Here is a 19,839-nt window from a genome sequence, read left to right as displayed (position 1 = left end):
CTCGCGATCGGGCATCAGCCTCCATCACGCCGAGTGTTGTCGGTACAACTCTTCTATACGAGACTGGAACATCTTTTTCAGCAAATGTCGTTTATTTTTTAACGACGGCGTAAGCAAGCCATTCTCTATGGAGAACTGTTCTGGGTGGATGTGAATGTCTTTAACCTGAAAATATAAGAAGACTCCAACATAAAAGTGATCATTAGTGCACCAACACGCAATGCAAGTGGAGAGGTCAGGTGAGTCAAATTTCGATCTATAAAAATTTTCGGTTTCTGACTCAAACTTCGAACATTGAAAAAACGTGATCTCTCAATATATATATATATATACTGAACAAAAAAAGAAACTTCCGATTTGTACATATAGTATTTGTTGTGTTAAAGAATTCAATGTGTAATGAAATTATATAGGTAGTATTAGCCTTGAGCTGTATTATCAGGATTCATGAATTATATCGATTATTTTTGCACTGTTAATCGTCAACAACGTGGAATTCAATTTGCACATGCATGCATGGTTCGACATGTCCCGTGTAGTATTCGGTCAATTTGTTTTACTTGTCTTACTGACATTGTTGTCAAGTGAACGAAAACGCTTCAAAATTTGTAAAAAAATTAACGTTTTTTACATTGTAGCATTTTTAGTATGCCAAGAATACCCAATAATTTACGCGAATGGGCGATTGGCATGCTTGATGCTGGCATGTCGACAGAAGACGTTGCAAGGCATGTTGGGAGTTCTAGTCGAGCGATACGAAATCTTCGCGTAACATTTCGAACGACAGGAAGCACCAACGACTTGCCACCTCGTGGACGTCCGCGTGTTACAACACGTGGTCAAGACCGCTATATCATGAACACGCATTTGCGCAATCGATTCCAAACTGCCACTTCTACTGCTGCTAACACACCTGGGCTTCACAATTACCGAATCAGTGGGCAAACTGTTCGTAATCGTCTGCGGGAGAACGATTTACATGCACGACGTCCTTACGTCGGATGCGTTTTAACGCAACGTCATCGTCTAAATCGTCTTAATTGGGCACGTGTACACACTCGTTAGATACGGCGACGCTGGAATACCGTTCTTTTTTCGGATGAATCCCGATTTTCTTTACAACGTGGTGATGGCAGGGTGCGCGTCTACCGTTGGAGAAATGAACGCTATACTGACTGTTGTGTTCTTGAACGAGATCGTTTCGGGGGTGGGGGTTGTGTCATGGTCTAGGCAGCCATTGCCCATGGTTATCGTTCACCACTAGTCGTCATTGATGGCAATTTAAATGCTCAACGTTGCCGCGATGACATTCTCGCTCATCGCGTCATTCCTCTGTTCCATAACAACGCCAACATCTCGATTTTTCAGCATAATAATGCCACCTCTCATACAGCTAGAGATACTGTAAATTTTCTTAGGACAAATAACATTGATTTCATTGATGACTGGCACGCTAAAAGTCCTGATCTCAACTCCATCGAGCATGTCTGGGATAGTCTGGACAGACGATTGAGGCGTCGTCCGAACCCACCCGCTAACGTCAACGAACTTCGTCAAGCGCTCATTCAGGAATGGAACAATATTCCACAGGCAGAAATCAACACTTTAGTCAATTCTATGTGCCTGCGATGCACTGCAGTGGTCAATTCAAGAGGTGGTCATACCAGTTACTAAGTGGGTGTTTTTATTTTTAAACCCCTACCACACTTGGTCAAAATTTCTCCCAGTTTCTGTTAACCTATGGCCATGCATTTTTGCACCAAACGATGCATCATGGAACACTCTTTAAACGCATATATAACAATTATTTCCCCGGTTTGTTTTCATCAAGTTATGTTCAAGCAAAGTTAGCGGAAGTTTCTTATTTTGTTCAGTATATATATATATTGTTTGGATTGACCAAGCGATCGTTACCGGTAGTATTTAAAAGAAGAATGAATTGTCCGCCTAGAGACGCGTGGGTGTCACGGCTTGTCTGTATGGTTGAGGATTCGTGTGTTAATCATAGAATAATAGATCGCCGATGGTAGCGGAATGAGACGGTTTAGTTTCGGTGCCTGTACACTGTGCATGGCGGAGGGACTCGTTACCCAATACATAATTACAGACTGTCTGGTTACTCCCGACTTTCAAGTGCGAGTTTTTCTTTTGTTATTTACTTACGTTTAAAATATACATGAAAGAAATGTGCCCCAGACGCCGTAAGATGCCAGCAGCTAGTGGTGGGGGAGAACTGCCATTTATATATTAATTCGCTCTTTTAACAGGAAAGGCAAACTGTTCAAAGACTGGGAGGGCAGGGGTCAGTGCACCTCACATTTCTTACAATAAGAAATGAAATCATCCATCTCCATTGCAGTTTCAGTTATGTGTTGTGCTATACGAATTTCGAAAACTGAAACTGCCTAAAACATAAAACTATCAAAGTTGGCACTCTCTCTGTCTCTCTGTCTCTGTCTCTCTCTCTGTCTCTCTCTCTCTCTCTCTCTCTCTCTCTCTCTCTCTCTCTCTCTCTCTATATATATATATATATATATATATATATATATATATATATATATATATATATATATATCTAATATATATACATGTCACCCAACACATTTCACTATATGTATCATCACAGTGGAATATTTACAAAAGTATTCAAAAGTAATTTATATGTTAGTTGTGCATATACGATTCAATTAGTTGTTGTTGTGTCACCTGCCACTTATGCAATAACTTAGACTTTTGTTACTTAGTGGCTAGCAGTCAGACTAATTATTGTGAAACTATTATAGCATCAAGACAACTACGGATTTCTAATTGTTGCCCGCAGCTGATACCCACTTTGCAATGAACTGTACCTATTTTATTATTATGTCAGAATTTGCAAATTTAGTGATTACAATTTATCATGTGACAAAATAATGGGATTCCCAAGGAACATTATGACGTAATCATTGGAGCCAGATCCTATAAAAATAAACCCAAGGACAGACCCAGATAGAGACCTAGAGATAGACCGAGAAGGAGAGATCTAATGGGAGGCCCTTGGAGTCTAATTCGCAGTATCAACTCTATCGTTCACCTAAGAGCTTAGACATATAGTTTATCTGTATCACCATGTTGTTAACGTATCATTCATGTTTAATGTTGGAAAAGTAAAATACAAGAACCTACATCACCAACTTGTGACTTCTGTTTATTCATTTAACATTTCCAAGAAACACATTACGCTGTGATAATTGGTGGAGATGCAGGGCAAGATTCAACACTTCAGAATGAAGTGACAAGTATTCGGTCAAGCACAGAGAATACAACGAAAATCTACTTATTCTACAGCCAAGCGAGTACACCAAGGTTGATGGCAGAGTTGAGATTGTTGATGGCTACAACGTATTTCTATTCTATATCACCTAGATCTACATCGAGCTACTGCCAAGCGAGTACAATAGAAATCTACCTGACTACACGTCGAAGCGACATCACAATCTACAGCCAAGTACAGCTGAACCACGTATAATTGAGTGGATCACAGTGTTGCAAAAAAGAACCTTTTCTAATCAAGATGTCACAGAAATAGAACTTACAGAGCAGTTGGACCAACACAAATGTATCAATATTCGTGTCAACGAAAATCCAAAATCCGGACGACTAGCTAACCATTTGTTGCCCGCAGCTGATACCCACTCTGCCATCAACTGTACCTATTTATTATTATATCAGAATTTGCAGCAGTTAGCGATTACAATTTATCATTGCAGCCGGATCCTATACAAATAGACCCAATGGCAGACCCATAGAGAGACCCAGTGATAGACAGAGAAGGAGAGAGCATACAGAGAGACCCGAGATGAGACCTAGGGGGAGATCCGTGGGGTCCTCAGTCGCAGTATCGTTCCACTAAGCGTTTAGACGTGTATATAGATGATACAGATAATATATCTATATCACCATGTTGTTAACTTATTTAATCATATTTTATGCTGGAAAGTAAAATACAAGAACCTACATCATCAACTTGCCACTTCTGTTCATTTATTTACATTCCTAAGAGAAACTACTCTGTGTTAGTATTAACTCTGTATGGCAACCACCTGCTCTACGCAACCAGAGGCTACAATAAAGCTGACAACCGTGATTCAAATCCCGTCAAACCTGGCTCACACTTCCATTCATCTTTCTCATCTATCAGCCTCTGCATTATTTTAATATAAAAAAAACTTTCCATATATTGAAGTTGAATTGCAGGAAAGGTATGAAATGCAAAACAGTTAACTTTGGCAGAGAACCACTTTATTATGTTGTGTATGGATGGTACAATTTCCATCGTAATATAATTAAATGTCCATTATATTCATTACAGTTCCATGGCTTCCCATTGAGTCAGCCGGTGCAACAGTTTTCATTTAGTGATACACACAAACTTTATATTATTAACAAAGTCACATACGATGACGTCACTTTATATTGGTTCTTGTAGTACTGAAATGGGGCGGGACGTAGCCCAGTGGTAAAGCACTCGCCTGATGCGCGGTCGGTCTAGGATCGATCCCCGTCAGTGGGCCCATTGTGCCATTTGTCGTCCCATCCAGTGCACCACGACTGGAATATCAAAGGCCGTGGTATGTTCTATCCTGTCTGTGGGATGGTCCATATAAAAGATCCCTTGCTACTAATGGAAAAGATTAGTGGCTTTCCTCGCTAAAACTATATGTCAAAATTACCAAATGTTTGCATGCAATAGCCGATGATTAATAAATCAATGTGCTCTAGTGGTGTCATTAAATAAAAACAAATCTTTTTGTATTATAGAACGTTATTATTCTAGAACCAAAATAAAATAAAAAATAAAAAATCCTTTAAGATCACCCTCCTTCCCAAGTCAATGTAGATTTACAGTACGTACTTGTTCAAATCCTTTAAGATCACCCTCCTTCCCAAGTCAATGTAGATTTACAGTACACACTTGTTCAAATCCTTTAAGTCCACCCTCCTTTATGTAGATTTACAGTACGTACTTGTTCAAATTCTTTAAGATCACCCTCCTTCCCAAGTATATGTAGATTTACAGTACACACTTGTTCAAATCCTTTAAGATCACCCTCCTTCCCAAGCCTATGTAGATTTACAGTACATACTTGTTCAAATCCTTTAAGATCACCCTCCTTCCCAAGTCAATGTAGATTTACAGTACGTACTTGTTCAAATCCTTTAAGATCACCCTCCTTCCCAAGTCAATGTAGATTTACAGTACGTACTTGTTTAAATCCTTTAAGTCCACCCTCCTTTATGTAGATTTACAGTACGCACTTGTTCAAATCCTTTAAGATCACCCTCCTCCCCGAGTCTATGAAGATTTACAGTACGGACTTGTTCAAATCCTTTAAGATCACCCTACTTCCCAAGCCTATGTAGATTTACAGTACATACTTGTTCAAATCCTTTAAGATCACCCTCCTTTATGTAGATTTACAGTACACACTTGTTCAAATCCTTTAAGATCACCTTCCTTCCCAAGCCTATGTAGATTTACAGTACGTATTTGTTCAAATCCTTTAAGATCACTCTCCTTCCCAAGTCTATGTAGATTTACAGTACGTACTTGTTCAAATCCTTTAAGATCACTCTCCTTCCCAAGTCTATGTAGATTTACAGTACGTACTTGTTCAAATCCTTTACGATCACTCTCCTTCCCAAGCTTATGTAGATTTACAGTACGCACTTGTTCAAATTCTTTAAGATCACCCTCCTTTATGTAGATTTACAGTACGCACTTGTTCAAATTCTTTAAGATCACCCTCCTCCCCGAGTCTATGAAGATTTACAGTACGTACTTGTTCAAATCCTTTAAGATCACCCTCCTTCCCGAGTCTATGTAGATTTACAGTACGTACTTGTTCAAATCCTTTAAGATCACCCTCCTTCCCGAGTCTATGTAGATTTACAGTACGCACTTGATCAAATCCTTTAAGATCACCCTCCTTCCCAAGTCTATGAAGATTTACAGTACGCACTTGTTCAAATCCTTTAAGGTTTTGAACAAGTACGTACTTGTTCAAATCCTTTAAGATCACCCTCCTTCCCAAGTCTTTGTAAATTTACAGTATGTACTTGTTCAAATCCTTTAAGATCACCCTCCTTCCCAAGCCTATGTAGATTTACAGTACGTACTTGTTCAAATCCTTTAAGATCACCCACCTTTATGTAGATTTACAGTACGCACTTGTTCAAATCCTTTAAGATCACCCTCCTTCCCAAACCTATGTAGATTTACAGTACGTACTTGTTCAAATCCTTTAAGATCACCCTCCTTCCCAGGTCTATGTAGATTTACAGTACGTACTTGTTCAAATCCTTTAAGATCACCCTCCTTCCCAGGTCTATGTAGATTTACAGTACGTACTTGTTCAAATCCTTTAAGATCACCCTCCTTCCCGAGTCTATGTAGATTTACAGTACGTACTTGTTCAAATCCTTTAAGATCACCCTCCTTCCCGAGTCTATGTAGATTTACAGTACGCACTTGTTCAAATTCTTTAAGATCACTCTCCTTCCCGAGCCTATGTAGATGTACAGTACGCACTTGTTCAAATCCTTTAAGATCACCCTCCTTCCCAAGTCAATGTAGATTTACAGTACACACTTGTTCAAATCCTTTAAGTCCACCCTCCTTTATGTAGATTTACAGTACGTACTTGTTCAAATTCTTTAAGATCACCCTCCTTCCCAAGTATATGTAGATTTACAGTACACACTTGTTCAAATCCTTTAAGATCACCCTCCTTCCCAAGCCTATGTAGATTTACAGTACGTACTTGTTCAAATCCTTTAAGATCACCCTCCTTCCCAAGTCAATGTAGATTTACAGTACGTACTTGTTCAAATCCTTTAAGATCACCCTCCTTCCCAAGTCAATGTAGATTTACAGTACGTACTTGTTCAAATCCTTTAAGTCCACCCTCCTTTATGTAGATTTACAGTACGCACTTGTTCAAATCCTTTAAGATCACCCTCCTCCCCGAGTCTATGAAGATTTACAGTACGGACTTGTTCAAATCCTTTAAGATCACCCTACTTCCCAAGCCTATGTAGATTTACAGTACATACTTGTTCAAATCCTTTAAGATCACCCTCCTTTATGTAGATTTACAGTACACACTTGTTCAAATCCTTTAAGATCACCTTCCTTCCCAAGCCTATGTAGATTTACAGTACGTATTTGTTCAAATCCTTTAAGATCACTCTCCTTCCCAAGTCTATGTAGATTTACAGTACGTACTTGTTCAAATCCTTTAAGATCACTCTCCTTCCCAAGTCTATGTAGATTTACAGTACGTACTTGTTCAAATCCTTTAAGATCACTCTCCTTCCCAAGCTTATGTAGATTTACAGTACGCACTTGTTCAAATTCTTTAAGATCACCCTCCTTTATGTAGATTTACAGTACGCACTTGTTCAAATTCTTTAAGATCACCCTCCTCCCCGAGTCTATGAAGATTTACAGTACGTACTTGTTCAAATCCTTTAAGATCACCCTCCTTCCCGAGTCTATGTAGATTTACAGTACGTACTTGTTCAAATCCTTTAAGATCACCCTCCTTCGCGAGTCTATGTAGATTTACAGTACGCACTTGATCAAATCCTTTAAGATCACCCTCCTTCCCAAGTCTATGAAGATTTACAGTACGCACTTGTTCAAATCCTTTAAGGTTTTGAACAAGTACGTACTTGTTCAAATCCTTTAAGATCACCCTCCTTCCCAAGTCTTTGTAAATTTACAGTATGTACTTGTTCAAATCCTTTAAGATCACCCTCCTTCCCAAGCCTATGTAGATTTACAGTACGTACTTGTTCAAATCCTTTAAGATCACCCACCTTTATGTAGATTTACAGTATGCACTTGTTCAAATCCTTTAAGATCACCCTCCTTCCCAAACCTATGTAGATTTACAGTACGTACTTGTTCAAATCCTTTAAGACCACCCTCCTTCCCAGGTCTATGTAGATTTACAGTACGTACTTGTTCAAATCCTTTAAGATCACCCTCCTTCCCAGGTCTATGTAGATTTACAGTACGTACTTGTTCAAATCCTTTAAGATCACCCTCCTTCCCGAGTCTATGTAGATTTACAGTACGTACTTGTTCAAATCCTTTAAGATCACCCTCCTTCCCGAGTCTATGTAGATTTACAGTACGCACTTGTTCAAATTCTTTAAGATCACTCTCCTTCCCGAGCCTATGTAGATGTACAGTACGCACTTGTTCAAATCCTTTAAGATCACCCTCCTTCCCAAGTCTATGTAGATTTACAGTACGCACTTGTTCAAATGCTTTAAGATCACCCTCCTTCCCAAGTCTATGTAGATTTACAGTACGTACTTGTTCAAATCCTTTAAGATCACCCTCCTTCCCGAGTCTGTGTAGATCACGAAGAACAGCTGCTTTGAATTCCTGAAATGAAAAACACACAGGTCGTATTCGGTGTGTAGTGTGTGTGTGTGTGTGTGTGTGCGCGCGCGCATGCACGTGTGTCTGTATGTATATTATGTGTGTATTTAATTATGTGAGTTTTTGTGTATATTTGTGCGTCTAGTCGTGTTTGTGTTCACATGTGTCTGTATGTATATTATGTGTGTATTTAATTATGTGAGTATCTGTGTACATGTGTGTCTAGTTGTGCTTGTGTTCACGTGTGTCCGTATGTGTATTATAAGTGTATTTAATTATGTGAGTATATTTGTGTCTAGTTGTGCTTGTGTTCACGTGTGTCCGTATGTGTATTATATGTGTATTTAATTATGTGAGTATATTTGTGTCTAGTTGTGCTTGTGTTCACGTGTGTTCGTATGTGTATTATATGTGTATTTAATTATGTGAGTATATTTGTGTCTAGTTGTGCTTGTGTTCACGTGTGTCCGTATGTGTATTATATGTGTATTTAATTATGTGAGTATATTTGTGTCTAGTTGTGCTTGTGTTCACGTGTGTTCGTATGTGTATTATATGTGTATTTAATTATGTGAGTATATTTGTGTCTAGTTGTGCTTGTGTTCACGTGTGTCCGTATGTGTATTATATGTGTATTTAATTATGTGAGTATATTTGTGTCTAGTTGTGCTTGTGTTCACGTGTGTCCGTATGTGTATTATATGTGTATTTAATTATGTGAGTATATTTGTGTCTAGTTGTGCTTGTGTTCATGTGTGTTCGTATGTGTATTATATGTGTATTTAATTACGTGAGTATCTGTGTATATGTGTATTATATGTGTATTTAATTACGTGAGTATCTGTGTATATTTGTGTGGCTAGTCGTGGTTTGTAGGGATGTGTGTGTACATGTGTGTTTATGGTTTGTAGGGATATATATGTGTGTGTGTGTGTGTGTGTGTGTGTGTGTGTGTGTGTGTGTGTGTGTGTGTGTGTATGCATGTGTGTATGTGTGTACACATCTGATAAACTCTACCATATATTATAGAGATACCCTCATTATACATATATCTATGCGTGCGTGGGGTGTCATTCTCGATTTTGACAATTTCCAGGAAGGTCCATTAATCACCGTGGAACATTATTTTTGTCAGTCCTTTTCATTCTGTTGATCATACAGTTGTTATTGTTTTGTTTTTAGTCATTTTTATTGTTTAAATTTGCGATTTACTGATAAAAAAACTTCAACTTTCAAATTTCACTTCTGACCCCAATCGTCCTTCAAGATCTTTGGTGGTCATAAAACCTGTAATAATGAAATACAGGTTGTAATGTTTGCCCAATTAATTCACTATTATCATATAACCATTCCCCACAGCTAATATGCCTTACAATTTTGGCAATTTTAAATTCTTATTAGAGTTCCCCTACTTTTTTGACGAGTATATATATATATATATATGTATGTATGTTCAATGTGTGTGTTTGTTCAGTGTTTGTTCAGTGTGTACGTGTATGTTCAATGTGTGAGTGTGTGTTCAGTGTGTTCAGTGTGTGTTCAGTGTGTGTGTGTGTGTGTGTGTGTGTGTGACGGGTACTCAGTAAAACTGATATGATATATGATATGATATAGCTACCGCAAGAACTTATCTACCCATGTTATCACTAATGACCTCATACCTCACTTTGGGAAATGCGTTCCATGGATTCGGGGAATCCGTTATTCTTGGCCCATTCCAGGCAATGCTCTTTGTCCAATGTGACTATTCCCATCACACACGACTACAAATCAAACACGAATATTAGTCATTTAACATCAGTAAAAAAAAATAATCTCACAGTAATTATTTTGTAAAGGCAATATAATATACAAGACAGTTTCAATAATGACAAGATTAACATTAGATATAAGTTTTCTTGTTTAAAGGAGCAGTGTTTAGTATAGTTTTAATATTTAAAGGAGCAGTGTTTAGTATAGTTTTAATATTTAAAGGAGCAGTGTTTAGTATAGTTTTCTTCTTTAAAGGAGCAGTGTTTAGTATAGTTTTAATATTTAAAGGAGCAGTGTTTAGTATAGTTTTAATATTTAAAGGAGCAGTGTTTAGTATAGTTTTAATATTTAAAGGAGCAGTGTTTAGTATAGTTTTCTTGTTTAAAGGAGCAGTGTTTAGTATAGTTTTAATATTTAAAGGAGCAGTGTTTAGTATAGTTTTAATATTTAAAGGAGCAGTGTTTAGTATAGTTTTAATATTTAAAGGAGCAGTGTTTAGTATAGTTTTCTTGTTTAAAGGAGCAGTGTTTAGTATAGTTTTAATATTTAAAGGAGCAGTGTTTAGTATAGTTTTAATATTTAAAGGAGCAGTGTTTAGTATAATTTTAATATTTAAAGGAGCAGTGTTTAGTATAGTTTTCTTGTTTAAAGGAGCAGTGTTTAGTATAGTTTTAATATTTAAAGGAGCAGTGTTTAGTATAGTTTTAATATTTAAAGGAGCAGTGTTTAGTATAGTTTTAATATTTAAAGGAGCAGTGTTTAGTATAGTTTTAATATTTAAAGGAGCAGTGTTTAGATATAAGTTTTCTTGTTTAAAGGAGCAGTGTTTAGTATAGTTTTAATATTTAAAGGAGCAGTGTTTAGTATAGTTTTAATATTTAAAGGAGCAGTGTTTAGTATAGTTTTAATATTTAAAGGAGCAGTGTTTAGTATAGTTTTAATATTTAAAGGAGCAGTGTTTAGATATAAGTTTTCTTGTTTAAAGGAGCAGTGTTTAGTATAGTTTTAATATTTAAAGGAGCAGTGTTTAGTATAGTTTTAATATTTAAAGGAGCAGTGTTTAGTATAGTTTTAATATTTAAAGGAGCAGTGTTTAGTATAGTTTTAATATTTAAGCATTTAGAACAGATCATCAACTTTAATGGGGTTTTTTACCATGACCAACCAATGTTCTATTTATTTCAGATGCTATTTCTTACACACACGTTGGTGAGAACATCATTCGTTATTTTTGATAATATATACCTATAACACACATACATGTGATTACACTTTAAAGACATATGCCTGGCGATGAGCAGGTCGCCCCTAAAAATATGTAAGAAAACCCAACCCATAATATTTGCTTTGAGCAGGGAGGTTTCGAGCCCCAAATCTTCCACATGCTCGTGCTTATAAGCAATGTCCCATACCTCAGCCCATTCTTAAACAACTTTAGAGTCTAGAATCAAATATCCAATGATGTCATTTGCCTGCAAGTTGTATGGCATAAACAACAACAATAATAACAAAACTAATTTAATTTTTTTAAACAACGTATTTTACAATATAAAACATTGGTCTTGAAATTTCTGATGTTAAAGTTTCACCTTCAGTTACAGAGAGCCAGGTACACCAAAGACCATTATATTCTGCATATTTATGTAAAAGTAATATTTGATAAAAAAAAAAAAAAAATGCCTTTTTGCAAGAAGTTTCTTCCGTAGTGGCATCAGATGATTTCCTCTCAATCTAGACAATAGTCGGGCAGAACAAGAGTTATACCTTGAACTAGGGTACATACGATGTTTTATGATGGTTTTATGTCATTTAGGATCTCCTGTTTCAGAAACTGCATGATGACTCTTTGTCATCATTGAGCAATGTTTTTGACGGTCAATTTAAAAGCACCAGCCCAGGCTGAAAATGACTGTTTATTCCATTCGGCCTATTGCATTATGCTATAATATTTTATTTGTACAAGATTATTAGAAGACCCATACCTATTTGGATACCTTTTACAAACACTAAACAATAATACAAAACAACAACAACACAATAGCAACATTTCAGGGGCGTTTGCTGACGGCCATCTTGGTTTTCAAAATGGCCGCCATTTAAACATTTGTTTTTACAATATTACCACACCCAGGCAACTAAAACAATTGTTTAAAGTTATATACAGGTAGGTGGGAATGCTTTCAGTACATAAGCAAAACTATTGGTAATCTGTATTGGTCAAAATAAAAATAGTAACATTTTGGGTGGAGGATTTTCACAGAAGAAAGTTAAAAATAACAGATTTAAAAATAAAAATCCAAATTTAACCTAATTTACACTTTGCAAGGAACATGATATTTTGGCATAATTTCTGAAATTAAATATTGATTTTATTTTAACTAATGTCTATAATATACTTTAAGAGTATTTCCATGCATTTATGCCAGACTAATATTCTATACTTATATTAAAGGGATTGGACTATCCTCAGTTTGCAGCCGTTTCAACATTTTCGACAAATAAAATATTAATGCATTATTAAAATTAAAATTTATGTTTTCTTGCTTAGAATATGATTATTTCTATAATCCATGTATTTCTGGACATTGTAATGTTTTGTATCTCAATATCGATTTTTATCTAAAATAATTTTGAAGCTAAATATTTATAATATTTTTCAACAGCCAAACAAAATTTTAAAACATTGCGACCAAAGGTCATTCCGAATGTATTTATTAGTATAATGCTTTGTATGTAAAACATTTTAAGGTAAGATAGTGTTTTAAAAGACCCGAAAAAGCAGAATGGGTGTTTATTTTATTTTGTTGGTGGGGCAGGCTGATGTTTGCCTAACTTAAATAAAAATGCACGAATCTGGATACCAACGTTTATTTATATTTGCATTACTGCTAAACAGATTACGACTAATATTGTGGTTAAAATGATGGAAATACATGGTGAACACATTTCAGGCTAGCTAATCCTGCCCGAATATCTCTATTGTTTTTTCCCGAATTTGAGTGATTTTCTGCAGCACAAGGTGGGCAGTTGCCCCCTGCCCCCTGACACGTGCGCTTATGGTTACAAACAGAAGTCTTGCTAGGTCTGAAAACACAGGTCAGTCCCTTTAATAAACTTTAGAACCAGCACCCAAATTGTTACCAATTTTGATATGTCATATATTAAAAATAGTGTAATATATAACAGGCTATACTTTTAAAAGAAATGTATATCTTGGTTATCTGGTCTAAAACCAACCTGGAGACAGAACAGTACTTTTAAAAGTAAAATTACATTTTTTAAAAACATTTAAACGTGTAACTGTTAAATTAATAAAATCACATGTACCAGATATCAGGTGAAATTATTTACATACGTAAATGCAGGAATAAGCTAGTAGCTGTCGAATTTCATCGGCTATGGAACGTTTGCATTGCATGGCTACGTTATGCATGTTAAATATGGTACAGATTATATAACTGTGTTAACAATAGAGACGTTTTCCTCTAAATAATCTGAAAAATATTAAAAGAAAAACCTTATGGTTCCTTGCTTGAAGTATCGTTCTGTGCACATTCCTGAGGTGATTCAGAGGTCCTTTTATTTAAGGAAGCTGTATAAAGGTTTTTAGCATATGGCTGTATAGCCTCACGCATTTCGGAACCTCTTTTGTGCAGAAAACCTGTTATCGTCTTTTATATGCTAATGGAAGATTCGTAATCATCAATCATGTTACATACAATACACTCAGTCAATCTTTATACTGGTTATGTGGATTACTGGAACCAATTTGTTTGGAAAAAAGTTTCGTTTAAATGGTGTAGTCTCTTTACAATAACAACCTACTTTGAATTGGCTGCCTCCTACTTTGATACATAATTTACAGTGAAATATGATATTCATGTATGATAACATTACTGTTTTTCATCAGTCATTTTCATCATGCATGGTTTGAGGCTTGTTGCATGTCCTATGTCATATATTTACAGACAATGCTGCAAGTTAACTCTTCTTTTGACATGAGCAGTTATTCCTGAAGCAGGCATTTTTAGCAGTACATGCACATGTCATTACTTCCATAAGCTCTGGTGGACCACTGCAGACACACCAGTACAATGACTGAGTATGTTGTTTATAATTTCGGATATATTCACATTCAGTTCTGGTGATCAGCAGCTTTTCACAGCATGCCTTGTAGATTTGCTAGCTTGATGTGCTCAGCCAGAGCAGGATAAGTAGGAGACCGACCTTTGATTCTGACAATGTACTGCACCGGACATTTGTAAATAAATCCTAAATACTATGTATGATGAAAATTACACTGCTGAACAACAGTAATAACCTCGTGCATGCATATCACATTTTACAGTAAAAATTATGTTTCAAAGAAGGAGGCTGCTAATTAAAATTTGGTGATTATTTTAAAAAGACTTCACATTCAAAGTAAAACCTTTTCTCATAACATTTGACAACAATATGAGTTAATCTACTAATATATAAAAGTAGTATAAACATTTAAAAGTGTGTGATGTGACGATTACGAATGTGCCATTAGCATATTAAATATGGTATCTCTTCATAAAACTGTTTCCAAAAGAAGTTACAATAGTCGTGAGTGTATTCAAGCATGAATCACTGTAAAGTGTTTTGTCTACAGAGTATGGTTTCAACACCATCTGTAGTAAGACTGCCAGTTTCTTTTAGCCTGCACTAGTACATGCACTTCAGCTTCCATAAACAAAGGAAAATCTGAATGAGCACAAAGATGTGCATAGAATGATATTTAAAGCAAGGAACCACATAAGTATTTTACAAAAATATTGATCAGATTTAGATTAAGACTTCCCTTTCTAAGCACTATCGTAAATATATGATTTCATCTGTGCCATGTTTAATGTGCAAAATGTGACCGCGTAAATATTATATTAGCCAATCAGATTTGACAGCTACCAGTCTATTTTAACATGCCTGCCTAACAATATATTATGCACCAACTAGCCATATATTGACTTGTTCGTTTAAACGTTACAATGTACTACTTACCTGGTCACTGCTTCAATTCAGTCAACTAGCCATATATTGACTTGTTCGTTTAAACGTTACAATGTACTACTTACCTGGTCACTGCTTCAATTCAGTCTATGTAAAACGGAGCTATCAACTGACTGTGCATATAAATATTCTCAATCTTTCTTTAAATATAACAATATACTACTTACTTGCAGACTGTTTCCATCTATGTAACACTGAGCTATGAACTGACTGCGCATATAAATATTCTCAATCTTCTCAACTGCAATGTACTCGCCCTGTACCAACAAATACTCATCATTATATATTCTACCATTAATGATGATATTCATTTTATAAAGTGTAAACCTTTCTTCATATAATACAATTTTCTCTGAAGTGAACCATACATGCTAAAATTACAGTTTTTTTCTACACCACGATACAGATTTCTAGAAGCTATAAAATAAATAAGTATATTCAGGTGGGGCAGGATATGCTCACCTTTTGCAAACACCTAATATTATGTGATATGACAGTGATTCATGAGAGCATGTCATCACAACTGTACTTATTCCAACGAGCTCTGTCCAGTGCTGGTTTTGATTTAGTAAACTATTCTGAGAGTGGCAGTCTTCTGTGTGGTGGTGCAAAACGAATGACATCACCAGTAAAACATCTCATTGGGAGTGGCTGTCGTCCTACAGACGAGGCACTAGATAGAGATCCATGAATACATTCACTATTTTGCCAATTGCCCATTCGACTCTGCATTGTGCAGATATACGTCCCTGATCCCGTATCACGGTTTTAACGTTCAGCTATGGTTCAGGATGATAAGTCATAGAATGTGTAGTCTATCTGTAACTACATTCTGTCACACATTATACCCAATAATGTAATTAAGGTACTAACTCTAAAACTTACCCCAACCCTCATGTTCAATTTACATATATAATCAGGATCCAGTGCTTTATTGCAATGAAATTGAGTTGAATCTTAAAGGGACATTCCTGAGTTTGCTGCAATTTTTAAGATGTTATCGACTAACAGAGACTTTTTAACGATTGTAATTACACATCAGATATATTTTTCTGCATAAAATATTAGTGGATGTATACTAAATGTGTTTCTGATAGTTCTAATAGTTGTACTAGGTTAAATTTCATTTTGTTTCCTAAAATATTTTTTCGTACGTACGAAACTATTTGAAGACAAAATCCAGTTTGGGCTTCTTACAAATATTAAGACGACCAGAAATACATGGAATATACAAACACTGATATTCTAAACAAGAAAATATATTTAATATGTAAGTTTAATCGTAGAAATATTTTATTAGTCGGAAACATCTAACAATGCAGCAAACTCAGGAATGTCCCTTTAATTTAATAAAAACCGTAATGTGTTATCAAGACCGTATCTCTGCACAATAAAGAGTCGAATGGGCATTTAGCAAAATAATGATTGCTTTAATGAATCTCAATCTAGTGCATCATTTCTACGACCCCTGCGTGTGCTGTAACCTCACCGAGGTGCAGGGTGTAACATTCTCTTTGAGAATGGCCAATACAGGCCAATTCTGTGATATTTGTGTTTTTGCACAGTTCTTTACACTGTTTTTATTTAGGTCTTGAATTTTTATATTGATGTTGATCATCACTTTATTTATTTGCATTACCATAGTTTGACACCCAATAGCCGATGTATTTTTCGTGCTGGGGTGTCGTTAAACATTCATTCATTCATTCATTCATTCATTCATTCATTTCTACGACGACAGCCACTCCCGATAAGATCCGTTACTCTCTTTGTGAACTGCCACAAAGAGAACTGCCACTCCCAGACTACGTTACTGATGAAAACTAGCGCAAGTCAGAGCTCATTAGAATAAGAACGGTTGTGATGACATGCACTTATGAATCACTGTCAAACCAATGATGATACCAGGTGTTCACAAAAGGTGAGAATATCCTGCCCCACCAGTGGCACCCGTCATGAGTAGCGCCACCACAACTGTCAAGTCCATGAAATATAAAACGATGAAAAAATAACTGTACAAGGATTTCGCCACAGAGATTAAAAGGTCTGCACAAGTTAAAAATATGAAATAACATCACCCAGAATATTTTATGCCCATATCATTTTTTTAAAGTGTTATTCTCAGTATATAACGAATTTATTATTATTATTATTGTTATTATTATTATTATTATTATTATTATTATTATATTTAAAAAATTATGTTCAGTGGCAATATACTATCTCTAAAGTAAACCACACAATTCTGAATTAAAAGTTGTCAACACTTGTTTCTATAGTATGATTATTACATACCTGTGAAAGTTTGAAGATGTTTTTTTTTCTGTCAATAATTCGCAATGTGCCATTCTAAAATGAAGGAAGAACTGCTTACTATAGCAGTAACAAATGTTGTCTTTAAATGTCTACCGAAAATACATGATTTATCTAACATATTTTCTCTCAATAGCCACAGTCAAAGATGTACCGAAGTGTAGTTAAAAAATAGTCCTTTATATGTTTCCATGTCACAAGCATGATAGTAAGTTATTGTATATTATCTTTACATTTAAGTATTGTCTAATTATCTAGATAAATTCCAGTTACAAGCATGATAGTAAATTACTGAAAATTACCTTTACAGATAATTATTGTTTAATTATCCAGATAAATTCAATTTATAAGCATAATCGTACAGAAAGTTATTGTAAGTTATCTTTACATTAAATGATTGCCAAATTATAAAGATAAATTCGTTACAAGCTTGACAGTAGGGTGTTCTAAATTATCTTTACATATAATTATTGTCTAATTATCCAGATAAATGCAAACCGCAATCGTGAAAGTAAGTTAGTGTAAATTATCTTTACATATAATTATTGTCTAATTATCCAGATAAATGCAAACCGCAATCGTGAAAGTAAGTTAGTGTAAATTATCTTTACATATAATTATTGTCTAATTATCCAGATAAATGCAAATCGCAATCGTGAAAGTAAGTTAGTATAAATTATCTTTACATATAATTATTGTCTAATTATACAGATAAATTCAAGTTACAAGAGTGATAGTAAGTTATTGTAAATTACCTTTGCAGATAATTATTGTCTAAATATACAGATAACTCCAGATGCCAAGCATGGCGGAATGTTGTTTCAAACTATCTTAAGATAACTATTATCTCATTATAAAGATACACCCAGTTACCGGCAGCCATTCCCCAATGTCTCCGGTGCGCATCCATCCATCCTCATCAAAAACGTCGGCAGTCTTTTGTTCATTCTTGAAGTATCCTTGGAAGACACACCGTCCTTTACAGCAGATCTGTACAACATCAGACAGTTCAACAATGAATGAATGAATGCATGAATGAATGGATGAATGTTTCACTACAACCATCAGCGTACGTGACGTGAGCAAAACCTCAAATTCGGACAAAAATGACACAGATATTGGGGCAAACTATGCTAATCTGAGACCTTTTACCAGGTATTTCGATCATTCTACCCTCAAAATTAGTTGTAATCTGTGTAAAACTGCGTAGTGATTTGTTTGCAACCCTATATAGCTGTTTGGTGGTAATGCTAATATGAATAAATGTTGTTGTTCAGATTCGGGCATTTTTGTTTAATTCGGGCAAAAGCCAGCCTGACACCCCCCCCCCCCCCCCCCCCAAAAAAAAAAACAACCCAAAGGGAGCCCGTACAACAACACGAAAATGTATAGGCTGTTGGATGTCAAACAAAGGTAAGTATATTAACGAATTGATCGTTAGTGTCGAAACAAACTGTTCCTGATCCTAGATTGAAAGTAGTGTTAAATATTGTCCGAATATTACAGATTTCTGACATTATATATTACTAACAACTGTTATCAGTCCTGGTATAAACAAGCTCAATTCCTTACTTGTGGAAGGAGCAGCACCCCCCCCCCCCCCCCCCCTACTACATTTGCCTTGTATGCCTACGATTATAGGAATGAGTATAAAATTGCCATAATATATGATCACCTCTCCACGTCCATCTTTAGCGTAATAATCCATTTCTGGAACATCAGTGAGCTTCACCTTCGCCCATGCCATTGGAGGTCCGCAGTGACCTACATAGGAGACACCAAATAGAAACAGAATTCATTGAAGTACCATCATCAGTTTCACGGATCTTCACAATACAGTCATCTAAACCAAGTGTACATGTTTGAAACAATCACATCAGTTTCACAGACCTTCACAATACAGTCATCTAAACCAAGTGTACATGTGTGAAACAATCACATCAGTTTCACAGACCTTCACAATACAGCCATCTAAACCAAGTGTACATGTGTGAAACAATCACATCAGTTTCACAGACCTTCACAATACAGTCATCTAAACCAAGTGTACATGTTTGCAACAATCACATCAGTTTCACAGACCTTCACAATACAGTCATACAAACCAAGTGTACATGTTTGAAACAATCACATCAGTTTCACAGACCTTCACGCTACAGTCATACAAACCAAGTGTACATGTTTGAAACAATCACATCAGTTTCACAGACCTCCACAATACAGTCATCTAAACCAAGTGTACATCTTTGAAACAATCACATCAGTTTCACAGACCATCACAATACAATCATACAAACCAAGTGTAC

At 35.7% G+C, this 19,839-nt stretch overlaps 1 protein-coding gene across 1 annotated transcript in view; it reads right to left on the bottom strand.

The window, feature by feature from the left end:
* The window catches only part of LOC121378613 (long-chain-fatty-acid--CoA ligase 5-like), a 105,639-nt gene continuing 85,800 nt past the window's right edge, over positions 1-19,839 (bottom strand). The window contains exons 16-22 of the mRNA XM_041506872.1: positions 19,209-19,297; positions 18,407-18,523; positions 17,516-17,569; positions 15,388-15,477; positions 10,099-10,200; positions 8,369-8,440; positions 1-165 (exon numbers count right to left, since the gene is read on the bottom strand). Coding sequence (XP_041362806.1) covers positions 25-165; positions 8,369-8,440; positions 10,099-10,200; positions 15,388-15,477; positions 17,516-17,569; positions 18,407-18,523; positions 19,209-19,297 — 665 coding nt within the window. The 3' untranslated portion in view covers positions 1-24. The remainder of the gene's footprint in view (positions 166-8,368; positions 8,441-10,098; positions 10,201-15,387; positions 15,478-17,515; positions 17,570-18,406; positions 18,524-19,208; positions 19,298-19,839) is intronic.

Source organism: Gigantopelta aegis, chromosome 8 (genome assembly GCF_016097555.1).
Source record: "Gigantopelta aegis isolate Gae_Host chromosome 8, Gae_host_genome, whole genome shotgun sequence".
Taxonomy (NCBI): Eukaryota; Metazoa; Mollusca; class Gastropoda; order Neomphalida; family Peltospiridae; genus Gigantopelta; species Gigantopelta aegis.
This window is presented reverse-complemented; position numbering and strand designations above follow the sequence as displayed.